The following is a 19,568-nucleotide window of genomic DNA, read 5'->3' as shown; positions in this document are numbered from 1 at the left end:
GAACAGCTAGGAAACCCGCTGATTCTCCGCCCATGAACTCCTTGGAAGCATTGACCCCTGCTTGAAGAAAAAAAGAAATCCCAAAATATCAGCTCATCCTGTACAGTTGTTCATCTTTGACTCTCATCACATTGGAGAAAGATAGGGACATGTTTTCTCTGTCTTTAAAGCAGTATCCCTTAACTCTTGGTGTGGACGCTGTGCTCAGACATGAAAGGCTTTTCATTCGTTCCAGAATTGAACCCAACAGGAGCTGTCCATCGTGGCCCTGAGGAACGAGCTCTTTGGAGGGGTCTCTCTCGTTACCCACCCCGGCCTCCAGCCCCAGCGGTGGTCACTGTGCCCCCTGCGGTCAAACACGAGCCCCTGTGATCGCCTGCCCTGCGGTCAGTGTCCTCGGGCTGCACTCGCCCGGGTCCTGACCTGGCACTAAGACAGCAGGACAGCAGTTCGGTGAAATTATGATTAATGTGAAACACTGAGAAGGATGACTTGGATTGCACTGGGCAGCTGGCAGTGGGGAGTGTAAGTTTGGGGTACACCTCCCCAATGGGGTAACTGCCCAGCTCTGTGATTCAGCAAACCCAGCATTCCCCCACTGACAGCAAACATGGGAAACAAGCGTCTGGGGCTGTGACCCCAACACTCAACATGAAGTCGCTCCCCGGGCGACTCCTGAACTTGGGGATCCCATCGCTGCGCCCCACCGCACTGAGCCCGCACTCTGTTACAGCCCCACAGGCCAGATCAGGCCTGAGACACGGGGGTGATGTCGTGTGGAGGGGGGGTGAGGGGGGCTGTAGGGGAGTGGGCGGGGGCGCGGGGGGCTGTGGATGAGTCACAGCGCGGCGTGGGGGGCTGTGGGTGGGGGAGTGTTCCGTGACGCTGGCTCTGAGCCCCCTGCCCGACGGACCACTTCCTTCCTGTGGGAGCTGAGCAGAAACGCTGTGAGCTCCTCTCTCTCCCTCGACTGCACTGGCCTGGGGCTCGGGCCTGTTCCATTCGCTGTGCCTGTCTGCAGCTCCCATCGCTGCTCCCATCACTGCTCCCTTCACTGCTCCCATCACAGCTCCCATCACAGCTCCCATCACTGCTCCCATCACAGCTCCCATCACAGCTCCCATCACTGCTCCCATCACAGCTCCCATCACTGCTCCCTTCACTGCTCCCTTCACTGCTCCCATCACTGCTCCCTTCACTGCTCCCATCACTGCTCCCTTCACTGCTCCCTTCACTGCTCCCATCACTGCTCCCTTCACTGCTCCCTTCACTGCTCTCATTACTGCTGCTGCTCCCATCACTGCTGCTGCTACAGCTCCCATCGCTGCTCCCATCGCTGCTCCCATCACTGCTCCCTTCACTGCTCCTGCTACTGCTCCCATCACTGCTCCCATCACTGCTCCCTTCACTGCTCTCATTACTGCTGCTGCTCCCATCACTGCTGCTGCTACAGCTCCCATCGCTGCTCCCATCACTGCTCCCTTCACTGCTCCTGCTACTGCTCCCAACACTGCTCCCATCACTGCTCCCTTCACTGCTCCCTTCACTGCTCCCTTCACTGCTCCCATCACTGCTCCCTTCACTGCTCCTGCTACTGCTCCCATCGCTGCTCCCAACACTGCTCCCATCACTGCTCCCATCACTGCTCCCTTCACTGCTCCTGCTACTGCTCCCTTCACTGCTCCCTTCACTGCTCCCTTCACTGCTCCTGCTACTGCTCCCAACACTGCTCCCATCACTGCTCCCTTCACTGCTCTCATTACTACTGCTGCTCCCATCACTGCTGCTGCTACAGCTCCCATCGCTGCTCCCATCACTGCTCCCTTCACTGCTCCTGCTACTGCTCCCAACACTGCTCCCATCACTGCTCCCTTCACTGCTCCCTTCACTGCTCCCATCACTGCTCCCTTCACTGCTCCTGCTACTGCTCCCATCGCTGCTCCCAACACTGCTCCCATCACTGCTCCCATCACTGCTCCTGCTACAGCTCCCAACACTGCTCCCATCGCTGCTCCCATCACTGCTCCCTTCACTGCTCCTGCTACTGCTCCCAACACTGCTCCCATCACTGCTCCCATCACTGCTCCCTTCACTGCTCCCTTCACTGCTCCCTTCACTGCTCCCATCGCTGCTCCCATCACTGCTCCCTTCACTGCTCCTGCTACTGCTCCCATCGCTGCTCCCAACACTGCTCCCATCACTGCTCCCATCACTGCTCCCTTCACTGCTCCTGCTACTGCTCCCTTCACTGCTCCCTTCACTGCTCCTGCTACTGCTCCCAACACTGCTCCCATCACTGCTCCCATCACTGCTCCCTTCACTGCTCCCTTCACTGCTCCCATCACTGCTCCCTTCACTGCTCCTGCTACTGCTCCCATCGCTGCTCCCAACACTGCTCCCATCACTGCTCCCATCACTGCTCCCTTCACTGCTCCTGCTACTGCTCCCTTCACTGCTCCCTTCACTGCTCCCTTCACTGCTCCTGCTACTGCTCCCATCGCTGCTCCCATCACTGCTCCCAACACTGCTCCCATCACTGCTCCCTTCACTGCTCCCATCACTGCTCCCTTCACTGCTGCTGCTACAGCTCCCTTCACTGCTCCCATCACTGCTCCCATCACTGCTCCCAACACTGCTCCCTTCACTGCTCCCATCACTGCTCCCTTCACTGCTCCCATCACTGCTCCTGCTACAACTCCCATCGCTGCTCCCATCGCTGCTCCCATCACTGCTCCCATCACTGCTCCCATCACTGCTCCCTTCACTGCTCCTGCTACTGCTCCCATCACTGCTCCCATCACTGCTCCCTTCACTGCTCCCTTCACTGCTCCCTTCACTGCTCCTGCTACTGCTCCCATCACTGCTCCCAACACTGCTCCCTTCACTGCTCCCATCACTGCTCCCATCACTGCTCCTGCTACAACTCCCATCACTGCTCCCATCACTGCTCCCATCACTGCTGCAGCTGCTCTGCTGTTGCGGTGAATTGCCTGCTCGTGACCTTTTTTGTCGTCCCGGTCTCCGCGGACCCGTGTGTGTGGAGTTGTGCGTGGAGCTGTGTGTGGACCTGTGTGTGTGGAGCTGTGTGTGGAGCTGTGTGTGTGGACCCGTGTGTGTGGAGTTGTGTGTGTGGAGCTGTGTGTGTGGACCCGTGTGTGTGGACCCGTGTGTGTGGAGCTGTGTGTGTGGAGTTGTGTGTGTGGAGCTGTGTGTGTGGGTTCAGTCTGCTTTTCGGATCCGTGTCTCAGCAAAACTGAAAAGTGCAACACAGCTCCTGTCCGGCGGTCCCTTCACCGCTTGCAATGTGACGTGCGGCACTGGCTGAAGATACACAGTCTGTCCACAGGAGGGAGACAGCGCTCAGCGTTAGGAATATACGGGCTACCGAGTGAAGTTGTGAGAACTAGGACCTCTTATTCTCAGCCCTCATATTAACTCAGTTCAGAGCGAAGACGCCTGTTTTCTCCACTCTGCTGCAGATTCTCTTGTATGTGTCAATCTGCATATCCCTTGTAGCATATAGTATTCTCATACTCAATACAAACTGAACCACCATCAGACTCCCCCAGCAGTCACTCCAGGCATGAGCAGTGTCTCTCTGGCAGCTGCAGCCTGATGGCAGTGCTACAGTCCGTCTCTCATGGTACAGCGACACGGGAAAGGGCCGTGAATCACGAGCGCACGAAGAGGCGTCCTCAGTTCACAACCTGCAGGTACGGAAAACAAGTGAAGCATTTCTCTAGTAGATGCAGAGGAGCAATTATTCAATCGATGGAATGAAATGATAGATAGATAATACTTTATTAATCCCGTAGGGAAATTGATGTGTTACAGCAGTCCAGCCCAAGACAAGCAAAACAGACATCAGAATAGTTATAAAACAAAAGACAAACAAGATAAATAAAAATAAATAAATACATAGGTGTGTGCAAAATGTGCTGATCATAGTCACTGTAAAAACAATAAAATATGTGCAAAATATGCATAGGTTTATACAGATTGATTGTCCAAAAAGTACAATGGAGTAAACATGCTGCCCATAGAGGAGCAAATGAAGGGCTAACAGTCCTAGCCTAGGGCAGCGTTATACACCCTGACAGCCGCCGGGAGGAGAGACCTGCGGAAACGTTCCCTTGAACACCGGAGCTGGAGCAGTCTGGTGCTTAAAGTGCTCCGCTGCCCAGTAACAGTCCCATGAAGCGGATGAGAGGTGTTGTTCATGATGGCGGTGAGCTTGGTCAGCATTCTCCTCTCAGCCACCAGCTCCAGGGGGTCAAGGCTCATCCCCAACACAGACCCAGCCTTCTTGATGAGTTTATTGAGCCTATTTGCATGAGCATTTTGTTTGATTTTTTTATGAGCATCCAATCCCTCTTCAGTCTGGGATACCATTAACCCTTCAGCTGCCACTGTTACGGCTGCAGGACCAACACATGAAACACTGGAACGGGATCAGCCAACGGCTGCTCTGGAACGACACCAGACCAGCCAGACAGGGCCTGGGGAGGGTCAGACGAGGACTCATTGGGACCCAGGGGTATGACACAGCGCCGCCGGCCTCACTCGCCCTCGCAGGGCGACCCCAGAAAAAGCCTCAAGTGCCACAGTTGATCCCCAAAACAGGCCGCAGAGCCTCTCCGTCACGGCCTTGACGCACATCGCCGGGAACCCTGCGCCCCCCTGCCGCTGGGCCCCTCGATGTCCTGGCGGCCCCCGGCGTGGAGCCCCCAACCGGTGCCCCTGACACCACACTGGCCATGACCCCTGGCACCTCTGCTGCGGCTGCTCTCCCCTGTGCCCCAGCACAAACCCCGCCCCCAGCACCGACACCGCCTTGTCCACTGACCCCGCCCCCAGCGCCAGCCCCCTCCCACCCCCATCAAAACCCCTCCCCCTGCACCAGCACCACCCACCCCACCATCAGCAGCACCAGCGCCACCTTCAGCGCCTTGAACCCCAAGAGCTCCCGCAGCGCCCCTGGAGAGCCCCCATCGCCTGCAGTCACGTGCTCCCCAACACCCAGCGTGTTTTCCCAAGCCCTGACCCCACAGCCCCCCCCAACAAGACACCCAAACAGACTCCCATAAATTACCCCACAATTGCCCAGATTACCACCCCCAGACCCTGCCCTTCCCCCCCTGCTCCCAGAGGGGTACCCCGAAAGTGTCCCCAGCACCATCCACTGGACGCCTCCTAGAGGGTGTCAGAGAGGGCGTTAGGAGCACCAGGTTGGACCCTATGCAGCACTGAGACTGAAGGTGATCGCAGCATCCAAATGCCAGAAGCAAAAGGCAAAAGTCGTAGCCTGAAACAGAGAACCAGAGAGGCCTGGCGAAATCAGAGCAGGAGGAAACCAGGGCCGTCCCATAAGTATTAAAAAAATAAACAGCTCTTAATGTTTTATTATTCACTCCACCCATCTACTACTTAATTTTGCTGTATGACTCTAAATCCCTTTCCAATATTTTCTCACGTGTATCTGTGTGTGGCCTTCCTTGTTGTTCCTATGCCGGTCAGGTCTGGTTCTGTTGGTCACCTTTTTAAGTGAAATGTGCAACAATTTCTTTTCAGCTCCTCACTTAGGGAAAAAAAGCACACGATGTCTCCAGTGTGCGCATGCGCATTACAACAAACCCTTTCCAAATCACTTCCGGTGTTGGCGCGAACTTCTGAGTAGAGTGGAGTTGTAACTAGATGTCTTCTGTCGAGTACAGATCCCCGTGAGTATTGGTGATATTTAGGGTGACTGTTGTGTAGTTTCAGGAGCATACTGACTGGACGTTTTATTATTTTAATAATTTCAAAATTATATTTCTTTAATTAAATAATAACGATAATAATACACGGAAGCTCTTGAAGATATAAAATGGAGAACAAGGACGAGTTTTACTTTCGGTTATACAGAAAAACATACAGTATTTATGCTGCTGTGTTATTAGCAGTAAAAGGAATAAACTAGACTGCAGATTTATTTGTGTGCATAAACGTATTTTTTCAGATCTCCAAAAATGACTCTCAATTCGAGTTTGTCGCTTCTGCAAATATTTAAAGTGAGTTTCAGGAAAGTGTTGGAGGAAATGGTAGATCGTCGGCCCCGCTGGTCAACGAGCTGAACGTGTCAAAGCAGCAGTGTGAAATCTGGGGTCTCTGCTGCTCTGCCAGGTGTGTAAGAGCGCAGGGAGTCGAGCCCGGGTCATGAGCAGGGTGACAGCACCAGGACACTGACACCGGTCAGAGCAGCCGCTTGCATCGTGCACAGAGAGAAACGGCAGATCTAAAAACACCTTCTGATGTGCTATTGAGGTTTAGAGCTGTGCCAGTTTTAAAATGACTATATAGTGATTGAACCTTCTGGGGGAAATATTAAATATTTTATCTTGTAATTACGAGTAAATGAGCACATTATGACTGTCACACGATACCTACATGATCGTGAGCTGGGGTCCAGTTGTGAGCGGTGCAGTCGGCTGCACACTCGGTCTGGCTGGAGGGTAGGTGTGAGTGTCCTCACGGGGGGGACGAGTGGGGTCCCATGAGGTACAAACTGGACACCTCCCTGCAGCTGAAGCAAGTGGAGGCCACTGTGTGCAGATTCTGAGCGCTGGGCACCGTGAGCAACACTGACCCCACAGCTCCAGCTGGGCACCGTGAGCAACACTGACCCCACAGCTCCAGCTGGGCACCGTGAGCAACACTGACCCCACAGCTCCAGCTGGGCACTGTGAGCAACACTGACCCCACAGCTCCAGCTGGGCACTGTGAGCAACACTGACCCCACAGCTCCAGCTGGGCACTGTGAGCAACACTGACCCCACAGCTCCAGCTGGGCACTGTGAGCAACACTGACCCCACAGCTCCAGCTGGGCACTGTGAGCAACACTGACCCCACAGCTCCAGCTGGGCACTGTGAGCAACACTGACCCCACAGCTCCAGCTGGGCACTGTGAGCAACACTGACCCCACAGCTCCAGCTGGGCACTGTGACCAACACCGACCCCACAGCTCCAGCTGGGCACTGTGAGCAACACCGACCCCACAGCTCCAGCTGGGCACTGTGAGCAACACTGACCTAGCAGCTCCAGCTGGGCACCGTGAGCAACACTGACCCCACAGCTCCAGCTGGGCACTGTGAGCAACACTGACCCCACAGCTCCAGCTGGACACTGTGAGCAACACTGACCCCACAGCTCCAGCTGGGCACTGTGAGCAACACTGACCCCACAGCTCCAGCTGGGCACTGTGAGCAACACTGACCCCACAGCTCCAGCTGGGCACTGTGAGCAACACCGACCCCACAGCTCCAGCTGGGCACTGTGAGCAACACGGACCCCACAGCTCCAGCTGGGCACTGTGAGCAACACTGACCCCACAGCTCCAGCTGGGCACTGTGAGCAACACCGACCCCACAGCTCCAGCTGGGCACTGTGAGCAACACTGACCCCACAGCTCCAGCTGGGCACTGTGAGCAACACTGACCCCACAGCTCCAGCTGGGCACTGTGAGCAACACTGACCCCACAGCTCCAGCTGGACACTGTGAGCAACACTGACCCCACAGCTCCAGCTGGGCACTGTGAGCAACACTGACCCCACAGCTCCAGCTGGGCACTGTGAGCAACACTGACCCCACAGCTCCAGCTGGGCACTGTGAGCAACACCGACCCCACAGCTCCAGCTGGGCACTGTGACCAACACTGACCCCACAGCTCCAGCTGGGCACTGTGAGCAACACTGACCCCACAGCTCCAGCTGGGCACTGTGAGCAACACCGACCCCACAGCTCCAGCTGGGCACTGTGACCAACACTGACCCCACAGCTCCAGCTGGGCACTGTGAGCAACACCGACCCCACAGCTCACCTGATCACTGTCTGTCAAGGTCGACTATCGGCTAATAATCAGACACAGCTCACATTTTTCTCCCTTGATATGGCAGCAATGTGCTTTTGGAAAAGCTGACTGTATTTAAAATTTCTTAAATTTAAATGAGCTAGGAGAGAAAGAGATGTCTTGGATGAGGTGTTTCTCAAATTATACATAGCATTATCAAACCATGAAAACACACATCTGACTGTTTTGTTGAGTCTGAGTGATTGCTTTCAGAGAGAAGTTTCTTCTGGGGACACATGTGACCTGTCTTTAATATGAGGTGTTTTTCCTCTTTATCAGCAGAGAGGGGTGAAGAGACTGGGCTGAGGAGGAGAAACAGTATGGACGACCGCCCAGACAGTGAGTACAGAGATCAGATCACACCACAGGACAGCACAGCCAGAGGGATCTGTACTGCAGGGATATTAACTCCCAGTCCTATAGGGATCAGATCACATCACAGGACAGCACATCCAGAGGGATCTGTACTGCAGGGATATTAACTCCCAGTCCCATAGGGATCAGATCACATCACAGGACAGCACAGCCAGAGGGATCTGTACTGCAGGGATATTAACTCCCAGTCCCATAGGGATCAGATCACATCACAGGACAGCACAGCCAGAGGGATCTGTACTGCAGTGATATTAACTCAGTCCCATAGGGGATCAGATCACATCACAGGACAGCACAGCCAGAGGGATCTGTACTGCAGGGATATTAACTCACTGTCCCATAGGGATCAGATCACATCACAGGACAGCACAGCCAGAGGGATCTGTACTGCAGGGATATTAACTCCCAGTCCCATAGGGATCAGATCACACCACAGGACAGCACAGCCAGAGGGATCTGTACTGCAGGGATATTAACTCACTGTCCCATAGGGATCAGATCACATCACAGGACAGCACAGCCAGAGGGATCTGTACTGCAGTTATATGCCTCTAAAAATCTTGAGTTCAGTAGTGAAATCATGTGTCAAAATTGAGAAAAAATATTCATTTTTTCTACAACATCAGCGTGTGATTCTCCACCTGTGCTGATGCTCCTGTCTCACCATTAACCTGTTAGCCTTCCACACACCTGTACTCCTTTCAATCTATCACCATTGACCTGATAGCCTTCCACACACCTGTACTCCTCTCAATCTATCACCATTGACCTGATAGCCTTCCACACACCTGTACTCCTTTCATCCTCACCTTTGTCTTTCAGCCTTCACTGAGCCCCTCGATCCCTCTTTTGCTGTTCTTTTACACCTCCCTACTGAGAACATTCCCGTGGGGAAGAAATGATTTTTGTTCCTATTTAGAGCCATCTTCAGAGATTTTGACAACAGTCATGGTTTGTTATAAGGGAGTACAGTGCGAGATTTCAGAGGCATAACAGTATTGTCACACAAGGTTATGTGAGTAGTAGCTGTATCAGTTTGTGGAGCTCAGATCTTGACTGTTTAAACATGTCCGGTCAGTGCACTCCTAGCAGTGCTGCAGTGGCTGTACAGAGTCCTCTGTCCACACGGTTCGGCTCTCCCTCTCCTCAGGGCAGCTCTGTAGGTGGGAAGCGAACACCCCACACTGTGGGCAGAGGAGCCCAGAGGCGCCTGAGCACTGGATTTGTAAGCCTTCTTCACTGATGAGGATGGTGACGTGATTGTTGTAGTGTACAGTGGTGACAATCCCCTGTGATGATATTGGGATCGTCAGGGAAGCTGTGAAAATGCTGTACTGTGTGGGTGATTGTCTCTGCTGCTCTAATCGCGTTGGCCTTTGGAGGAATATAGACCACAGTTACAACAGTGTGAGGGAGCTGTAGAGAGGTAATAGGGCTCACAAAGCCTTTCTCTCTCATCAACAGTGTTGCTCCAGTGTTTGTTTCGGTGCAAGCAGACACCTCTGGCACACAGCTTACCGGTCTCACGGGCATCTCGGTCCACTTCGTAGACCACAGTATGAACCATACAGGGCAGATCTGCCAGAGCTGAAATAATACAGGAGGCAAATGAACAAATATGTTTTCTTTCAGTACGAGAACCAAATCAAGAAACCAGTCGCCAAAGAAGAAACAGCCTAGAAGAGCCTCTAAACTGTGAGTAGAATCCACACAACTACTGTTGATGAGTCAACGTACAAGTGTCACCAGATCTGTACTGCAGGGATATTAACTCACTGTCCCATAGGGATCAGATCACATCACAGGACAGCACAGCCAGAGGGATCTGTACTGCAGGGATATTAACTCACAGACCCATAGGGATCAGATCACATCACAGGACAGCACAGCCAGAGGGATCTGTACTGCAGGGATATTAACTCACTGTCCCATAGGGATCAGATCACATCACAGGACAGCACAGCCAGAGGGATCTGTACTGCAGGGATATTAACTCACTGTCCCATAGGGATCAGATCACATCACAGACAGCACAGCCAGAGGGATCTGTACTGCAGGGATATTAACTCACAGTCCCATAGGGATCAGATCACATCACAGGACAGCACAGCCAGAGGGATCTGTACTGCAGGGATATTAACTCACAGTCCCATAGGGATCAGATCACACCACAGGACAGCACAGCCAGAGGGACCTGTACTGTAGTTATATGCCTCTAAAAACATTTGAGTTCAGGAGTGAAATCATGTGCCAAAATTGAGAAAAAAAGATTCAGTTTTCTACATCAGCGTGTGATTCTCCACCTGTGCTGATGCTCATTTCTCACCATTGACCTGATAGCCTTCCACACACCTATACTCCTCTCAATCTATCACCATTGACCTGATAGCCTTCCACACACCTATACTCCTCTCAGTCTATCACCATTGACCTGATAGCCTTCCTCACACCTATACTCCTCTCAATCTATCACCATTGACCTGATAGCCTTCCACACACCTATACTCCTCTCAATCTATCACCATTGACCTGATAGCCTTCCACACACCTATACTCCTCTCAATCTATCACCATTGACCTGATAGCCTTCCACACACCTATACTCCTCTCAATCTATCACCATTGACCTGATAGCCTTCCACACACCTGTACTCCTTTCAATCTCTCACCATTGACCTGATAGCCTTCCACACACCTGTACTCCTCTCAATCTATCACCATTGACCTGATAGCCTTCCACACACCTATACTCCTCTCAATCTATCACCATTAACCTGTTAGCCTTCCACACACCTATACTCCTCTCAATCTATCACCATTGACCTGATAGCCTTCCACACACCTATACTCCTCTCAATCTATCACCATTGACCTGATAGCCTTCCACACACCTATACTCCTCTCAATCTCTCACCATTATCCTGTTAGCCTTCCACACATCTATACTCCTCTCAATCTATCACCATTGACCTGATAGCCTTCCACACACCTGTACTCCTTTCATCCTCACCTTTGTCTTTCAGCCTTCACTGAGCCCCTCGATCCCTCTTTTGGTGTTCTTTTACACCTCCCTACTGAGAACATTCCCATGGGGAAGAAATGATTTTTGTTCCTATTTAGAGCCGTTTTCAGAGATTTTGACAACAGTCATGGTTTGTTATAAGGGAGTACAGTGCGAGATTTCAGAGGCATAACAGTATTGTCACACAAGGTTATGTGAGTAGTAGCTGTATCAGTTTGTGGAGCTCAGATCTTGACTGTTTAAGCATGTCCGGTCAGTGCACTCCTAGCAGTGCTGCAGTGGCTGTACAGAGTCCTCTGTCCACACGGTTCGGCTCTCCCTCTCCTCAGGGCAGCTCTGTAGGTGGGAACCGAACACCCCACACTGTGGGCAGAGGAACCCAGAGGCGCCTGAGCACTGGATTTGTAAGCCTTCTTCACTGATGAGGATGATGTGGTGATTGTTGTAGTGTACAGTGGTGACAATCCCCTGTGATGATATTGGGATCGTCAGGGAAGCTGTGAAAATGCTGTACTGTGTGGGTGATTGTCTCTGCTGCTCTAATGGCGTTGGCCTTTGGAGGAATATAGACCACAGTTACAACAGTGTGAGGGAGCTGTAGAGAGGTAATAGGGCTCACAAAGCCTTTCTCTCTCATCAACAGTGTTGCTCCAGTGTTTGTTTCGGTGCAAGCAGACGCCTCTGGCACACTGCTTACTGATCTCATGGGCATCTCGGTCCACTTGGTAGACCACAGTATGAACCATACAGGGCAGATCTGCCAGAGCTGAAATAATACAGGAGGCAAATGAACAAATATGTTTTCTTTCAGTTCAAGAACAAGATCAAGAAACCAGTCGCCAAAGAAGAAACAGCAAAGAAGAGCCTCCAGACGGTGAGTAGAATCTACAGAACTACTGTTGATGAGTCAATATACAAGTGTCACCAGATCTGTACTGCAGGGATATTAACTCACTGTCCCATAGGGATCAGATCACATCACAGACAGCACAGCCAGAGGGATCTGTACTGCAGGGATATTAACTCCCAGTCCCATAGGGATCAGATCACATCACAGGACAGCACAGCCAGAGGGATCTGTACTGCAGGGATATTAACTCCCAGTCCCATAGGGATCAGATCACATCACAGGACAGCACAGCCAGAGGGATCTGTACTGCAGGGATATTATCTCACAGTGCCATAGGGATCAGATCAGATCAGGCTTATTAAGTGATTGAGAGGGTTTTATAAAGGAGTATAAATTCTGCTGAGAAGGGTAGGCTATCCAGTCGAACACTCGGGAAGGATAGGAGTCAGACAGGAGACTCTGAGACTAAAGGTTATAGCTCGATCAGGTTGAAGACTCTGAAGGTAAAGAAAGGGTAGTTAAAGATGAGCTAAACATTACTGCTCAGTCTGCTTCAGATTCCCGACAGGAAGATCCCAGGTTCAGCAGTGTTAGACTCCAAACCAAGAATCAGGAAGCCTGAGGCAGGGAGTTTAGCAGAGCAGCTGTTTTCGCTCTGCAGAAGGGGAGCTTGTACAGTGACAGAGACCACCATCAGACCAGTTCTCACAAATCAGAACTTACCTTCTCCTTAACTGTGGTACAACACTCTTAAATACACACAGTCTGTTCATTCTAGCAGACGCTGTTACTGTTGTTATCGCAGTTGTGTCCTCTTCCTGTCCCCTGTTCTTCCTTTCCTGTGGATCTCCTGTGTTCCTAGTTAGTGCGTCTGTCTCATCCTCGTTAGTGTGCTGAGCTGGCGTGAGTTCACAGTAAGGGGTTCGACCTGCACAACCTGAGCCCTTCAGCCCAGTCAGGTTACCCATGAGCCTCCACGCACATCAGCAGTGCCCATCGATCTATAATCTGACACTTCAGGTAATTTGCACATTTTTTCCTTTTCTCCAGGTGTTGAACATGTTGTGAAAGTGAAATATAAAACTATGACAAAGTACATGAGGCTGGTGAAAGATGCTGGCAGCTTTTCATACCAGAGCTTCATTTCTGATGGTGAGATATTTACATTTTTAATCATCTTGTTTGCATGTTAACTATTTCTGGTGGAAAAACATGTTTCATTGTGAACAAATAAGAGGAAACTTTAGAGTTTCTTTTCTTTTAACGTGAAATGAGGGCAGCAGGGTGGCGCAGTGTTCAGTATTTCTGGGTCGTAGTGCTGGGGTCCAGGGTTCAACTCTGGACCTGGGGTGCTGTCTGTGTGGAGTTTGCATGCTCTTCCTCCCACAGTCCAAAGACATACTTTACTGGCAGGTTAACTGGCTTCTGGTTAAATGTTAAATTGGCCCTGATGTGACAGTGAGTGTTTGTGTGTGTCCTGTGATGGACTTGTGTCCTGTCCAGGGTGTGTGAGTTTGTGTTTGTGCCCTATGATGGACTTGTGTCCTGTCCAGGGTGTGTGAGTGTGTGTTTGTGTCCTGTGATGGACTTGTGTCCTGTCCAGGGTGTGTGAGTGTGTGTTTGTGCCCTGTGATGGACTTGTGTCCTGTCCAGGGTGTGTGAGTGTGTGTTTGTGCCCTGTGATGGACTGTCCAGGGTGTGTGAGTGTGTGTGTCCTGTGATGGACTGTCCAGGGTGTACCTGCCTTGTGCCTGTTGCTTGGTGGGATGGACTCTGGCTGCCCTGCGACCCTGAATTGGAAGAAGTGGTTAGAAATTGGATGGATGAATGTATGTTTTTTATACTCGGTATGTATGGAATGAACATGTGACAGATCTCTCTTCTTCAGTCCTACAGAAATTCTCCTTGGCTCCAGGCACTCAGGTGAAAGTGACAGATGCCACAGGGACAGAAATTGATGAAGATGCCTTCTCTTGTGTGCTGACTAACAACCCACAGCTGTTACTGGTCATTCATGAAAAGACGTCAGCTGGTGAGGAATAGGAATATTCAAGCAGAATACAGCAGATCAGTCTGTCTAAATAGTACTGACAGGTGTTAACTGTGCTGTCATCTCTGACCTGCTGACTGACAATCCAGTTCTTATTGAGCTGACATCTTTCCAACCATGATAACAGAAATAACCTTTGAGGTGGGAAAGAACTTTGGGAAGGAGATCAGTGCTGCACCAGCCCTTTGAGACAGAACTGTGGTGCGACACTGAAAAGATTCCCTACTGCTTCCTCTTCCTGAGACTGCAGTGGACAGAAGCTGGATGACAAGATCCAGGAATATATTGTGTAAAGGGACATATACTTGTAGCATGGAGATGATAATAAGAGGCTTATTAAGTGATTGAGAGGGTTTTATAAAGGAGTATAAATTCTGCTGAGAAGGGTAGGCTATCCAGTCGAACACTCAGGAAGGATAGGAGTCAGACAGGAGACTCTGAGACTAAAGGTTATAGCTCGATCAGGTTGAAGACTCTGAAGGTGAAGAAAGGGTAGTTAAAGATGAGCTAAACATTACTGCTCAGTCTGCTTCAGATTCCCGACAGGAAGATCCCAGGTTCAGCAGTGTTAGACTCCAAACCAAGAATCAGGAAGCCTGGGGCAGGGAGTTTAGCAGAGCAGCTGTTTTCGCTCTGCAGAAGGGGAGCTTGTACAGTGACAGAGACCACCATCAGACCAGTTCTCACAAAGCAGAACTTACCTTCTCCTTAACTGTGGTACAACACTCTTAAATACACACAGTCTGTTCATTCTAGCAGACGCTGTTACTGTTGTTATCGCAGTTGTGTCCTCTTCCTGCCCCCTGTTCTTCCTTTCCTGTGGATCTCCTGTGTTCCTAGTTAGTGCGTCTGTCTCATCCTCGTTAGTGTGCTGAGCTGGCGTGAGTTCACAGTAAGGGGTTCGACCTGCACAACCTGAGCCCTTCAGCCCAGTCAGGTTACCCATGAGCCTCCACGCACATCAGCAGTGCCCATCGATCTATAATCTGACACTTCAGGTAATTTGCACATTTTTTCCTTTTCTCCAGGTGTTGAACATGTTGTGAAAGTGAAATATAAAACTATGACAAAGTACATGAGGCTGGTGAAAGATGCTGGCAGCTTTTCATACCAGAGCTTCATTTCTGATGGTGAGTTATTTACATTTTTAATCATCTTGTTTGCATGTTAACTATTTCTGGTGGAAAAACATGTTTCATTGTGAACAAATAAGAGGAAACTTTAGAGTTTCTTTTCTTTTAACGTGAAATGAGGGCAGCAGGGTGGCGCAGTGTTCAGTATTGCTGGGTCGCAGTGCTGGGGTCCAGGGTTCAACTCTGGACCTGGGGTGCTGTCTGTGTGGAGTTTGCATGCTCTTCCTCCCACAGTCCAAAGACATACTTTACTGGCAGGTTAACTGGCTTCTGGTTAAATGTTAAATTGGCCCTGATGTTACAGTGAGTGTGTGTGTGTCCTCTGATGGACTTGTGTCCTGTCCAGGGTGTGTGAGTGTGTGTTTGTGCCCTGTGATGGACTTGTGTCCTGTCCAGGGTGTGTGAGTGTGTGTTTGTGTCCTGTGATGGACTTGTGTCCTGTCCAGGGTGTGTGAGTGTGCCCTGTGATGGACTTATGTTCTGTCCAGGGTGTGTGAGTGTGTGTTTGTGCCCTGTGATGGACTTGTGTCCTGTCCAGGGTGTGTGAGTGTGTGTTTGTGCCCTGTGATGGACTGTCCAGGGTGTGTGAGTGTGTGTGTCCTGTGATGGACTGTCCAGGGTGTACCTGCCTTGTGCCTGTTGCTTGGTGGGATGGACTCTGGCTGCCCTGCGACCCTGAATTGGAAGAAGTGGTTAGAAATTGGATGGATGAATGTATGTTTTTTATACTCGGTATGTATGGAATGAACATGTGACAGATCTCTCTTCTTCAGTCCTACAGAAATTCTCCTTGGCTCCAGGCACTCAGGTGAAAGTGACAGATGACACAGGGACAGAAATTGATGAAGACGTCTTCTCTTGTGTGCTGACTTACAACCCACTGCTGTTACTGGTCGTTTGTGAAAAGGTGCTGTTTAAGGTAAGAACACTACTAGGAAAGCAGTTTATTTTGGCATAATTTATAAAGTCTGTTGTCACTTTACAAATTGCTTTTGGTACTATAGTCCTTCATATGTACATTTTATCTGCTCACTTTGTTCACAATGCTATTACTCCAACACTGGGGAAGGAGATCAGTGCTGCACCAGCCCTTTGAGACAGAACTGTGGTGCGACACTGAAAATATTCCCTACTGCTTCCTCTTCCTGAGACTGCAGTGGACAGAAGCTGGATGACAAGATCCCAGAATCTAACATAGACTGCCGTCTGTCCTGTAGTGTGGAGGTCTTGACTCTTAGAACAAAGTGAAGTCCTGGCACTCAGACTACTGCTGCCTCTTCCTGAGACTGCAGTGGACAGAAGCTGGATGACAAGATTGATAACGTACAGTAGGTCTAACATGGACTGGAACCCGTACCGTGGTGTGGACAGGAGTATTAAGAAGAGTAGAATTAACCTGTTGAGGGGCTTTTATAAAGGAGTATACGATCTGCTGAGAAGGGTAGGCCATGCACTTACACACTCAAGAAGGATAGCAGTCAGACAGGAGACTCAGTTAAAGGTTATGGCCCAATCGGGTCATTCTAGCACTGGTGGTGTAGGTGAGGGCTTACTGGTAAAGCCCTAGTTACCTTTCTTTAATTACAGTTATGAAATAACTGAATTGTACTCACTCTTTAATAACAAATGACAAAGCTAATGACAACCCAGCTCTGAGGCTCCTGCAGTGACAACTAGCCAGCGTCTCACTGACGGCCTCATGCTCGTCAGTGAGAAAGCACACTGGCTTGGCGTCACCTGTACAGACTGATTAGGAGAGATTACAGTGGTGCACTTCCCTTCAAGCAGACATCCTGAATCAAGCTACTGAAGTTTACTGCTGAATCATCGAGGGCAGCAGGAACAGGGCCTTCATTCTTCAAGCTCTTAGCTATCACAGCACCTGTAGTAAGATACATTAGACAGCAGCTGCTGGCCTCCCGTTGGAAGAAACCGAATATAGTTTCTCTTGCAGTCAAAACAACATTAAAAAGTTAGAAATGAAAGGAGGTCATTAGGCCCATCTAGTCTGTTTGGGAGTTCATAGCTAATTGAACCAAAGATCTCATCTGGCCACCCCACACCTCAGACGTTGGGAACATTGGCTTGAACATCCATTACAGCTGTGTAGCTTGTTCCACACCCCCACCACTCCTTGTGTAAAGAAGGTTGTGTAACCCCAATCAAAGGTATTATAGTAAATTCACATAATAAGAATCTGCAGTAGCTTAATGTGGCTGATGCTATGGCCCAGTTGAGTCAATTGAAAAAAAAATGAAACTTAATTTGGCGGTGCCTCCACCAGAAACAACTGTGCCTCATGTGAACAGTTTCCACCCTGAGGACACTCACACATATCCTGAATCAAGAGCAAGTGTTCTCTGGATTCGATTGAACAGCTAAAAACTGATGTCAGATAATCACGATGTAGATATTATATGACATCAAGTACGCAAGTAATTCAGAGATAATTTGATATCTTGTAATCATGAAATAATCTGTGATATTAATTTACCTTGGAATTACAAGGTAATCAATTCTCGCATACTGTATGCAATCACACGATAGTAAATTTTACTGGTTCACTGAATAAAAGAAATACTCTAGTAATGGTGGGTTTTAAAGTTTTCATTATCTGGATTGAGAATATCAGGATACACTCTATAATTAAAAATTAAAGGAAGTAGATGGACCCTATGCAGGTAAACACATAACACAGAAGCCGATAACGGGGTGATCAGTAATCATAGTCAGAAGAGAAGGCAAAGAGATACAAAGGCCAGAAAAAGCAACAGCTCATCAATATCCAGAACAAGCTGCAGGAGTCGGGGTCAAGTAGACAAGCCAAAGGTCCACAAACAAGGAAGCAGTCCGTTTACGAGATGACTCTGACATGAAGCTCACAGAGTACAGCCCGATACTGAGGAAACGGACAGCTGGGTTTAAATAGGCTAAAGGGGAGGCCTGCTTGACCTTCGCCTCCCTGGAGTGAAGTAGGCCGTTACTGTATAGGTGCCCTCTGGTGGTTGGAAGCCAGTACTGTAACACTAACTCTAAACTGCATAATTTTCAGTCACCTCTTGCAAACTCACACTCCTCAGCACACTCCAGTTCGCAGATCAAATAACACGCATATGAAGTCACAGTGAGGGCGGTAAAACTCAGACCATTTAATTGGTAAAATCACATTTTCCAGCACGGCCCTCTGGATACAGCTCTGCAGACTGCCTGACAGGTTGGCACTGCTAAGCCACTGTTTACAAAGCTTTGGAAACAGATGGATAAAGAGACCTGTAGATTTCCCCAGAGCTTTTCTCTCTTTTCTTCACAATTTCTTTCATTAGAACAACAGGACTCCAGTGTCCTCAAGGGTCCCGATAACAGCAGAGAGTCGACATGGAGTTGAGCCATGAGCTTCTCACACTGGAAGGCAGTGTGAGTGTTTGAGAATCTGAGTAACAGATGTACAGTATAAAACTGTACTTTTACAGCTGTATGCTTGCTGCTCAGGGTTGTGTCGTTTGGGGTGTGATGTGTAAAAGGTGAAGTATTATTCCTGCACAGTTCAGGCAGTGTCCTGGGGGAGCGACAGTCTGGGGTGTCACTGAAAGGCAGTGTACTAGTTTGACGATCTGCCTCTTGTCCACTCGACATGATTCTGCTTTTCTCTCTATATTTCTCAGTGGTGGTGTTATATCAGCGAGTGGGGTTTGTGTATAAATCTCTTGCTCACCAGGCAGTCTCTGCTCAGGGGTTGTCTGCTCAGACCGTGTTGTGAGGCAGGGGCTCACACATAGACCCGGGCCACTCTTGTGTGTGTCTGTCGTGACTTTGTCCTTCCTCTGTGCTGTTCGCTTGTCGGCCCCGTGTCTGTGCTGCTCTTGGGCTGTGCTCTGTGGCAGGAGTTGAGCTGTTGCCATGGATCCAAGTGCCAGCATCTGGGCAGCTTTGGGATCTCCCTCTTGGGGGAAAGGGATTTGAACCCCTTTCTGCTCCCAATCAGGGTCACGAGAGAGAGCGCTTGAGTGAGCCCTTCACCTCAGATTCCCTTTCAGACTGACGGCTCATCCAAGGCTGCAAGCTACACTCATTCAGCTTTCAGTCCGGAAGGATTAACCTCACTTTCTCTTTGTTATTTGGGAATCATTTTCTTTATGGTTTTTGCTTTTTTGAGAGCTAGAAAGACTTTACTTAACTAGTCTGTCTGCTCCATTTTCTAATGAGCATGTATGTCCTGCTGCACTTCATAACACTTGTGTTTCTTATATTAT

General features: G+C 49.9%; 1 protein-coding gene across 6 annotated transcripts in view; it reads left to right on the top strand.

Moving 5' to 3' along the window:
- Window positions 1–5,631: 5,631 nt before the first annotated feature.
- Window positions 5,632–19,568, top strand: part of LOC148648609 (uncharacterized) — a 48,740-nt gene continuing 34,803 nt past the window's right edge. For 2 of the 6 annotated variants that reach the window (XM_088607140.1, XM_088607135.1), the window contains exons 1-8: window positions 5,632–5,720; window positions 8,171–8,227; window positions 9,896–9,958; window positions 12,097–12,159; window positions 13,186–13,287; window positions 14,024–14,167; window positions 15,214–15,315; window positions 16,092–16,237. In XM_088607140.1, the coding sequence (XP_088463266.1) occupies window positions 8,209–8,227; window positions 9,896–9,958; window positions 12,097–12,159; window positions 13,186–13,287; window positions 14,024–14,167; window positions 15,214–15,315; window positions 16,092–16,237 (639 nt within the window). In that variant the 5' untranslated portion in view covers window positions 5,632–5,720; window positions 8,171–8,208. Of the gene's footprint in view, window positions 5,721–6,051; window positions 6,163–8,167; window positions 8,228–9,895; window positions 9,959–12,096; window positions 12,160–13,185; window positions 13,288–14,023; window positions 14,168–15,213; window positions 15,316–16,091; window positions 16,238–19,568 lie in introns of all 6 variants that reach the window. The other 4 variants (XM_088607136.1, XM_088607139.1, XM_088607138.1 and 1 more) reach the window with 4 other exon arrangements.

Source organism: Lepisosteus platostomus, chromosome 14, assembly GCF_059453375.1.
Source record: "Lepisosteus platostomus isolate fLepPlt1 chromosome 14, fLepPlt1.hap1, whole genome shotgun sequence".
Taxonomy (NCBI): Eukaryota; Metazoa; Chordata; class Actinopteri; order Semionotiformes; family Lepisosteidae; genus Lepisosteus; species Lepisosteus platostomus.
Note: the sequence above shows the minus strand (reverse complement) of the source record. Positions and strands in the feature narration are given on the sequence as shown.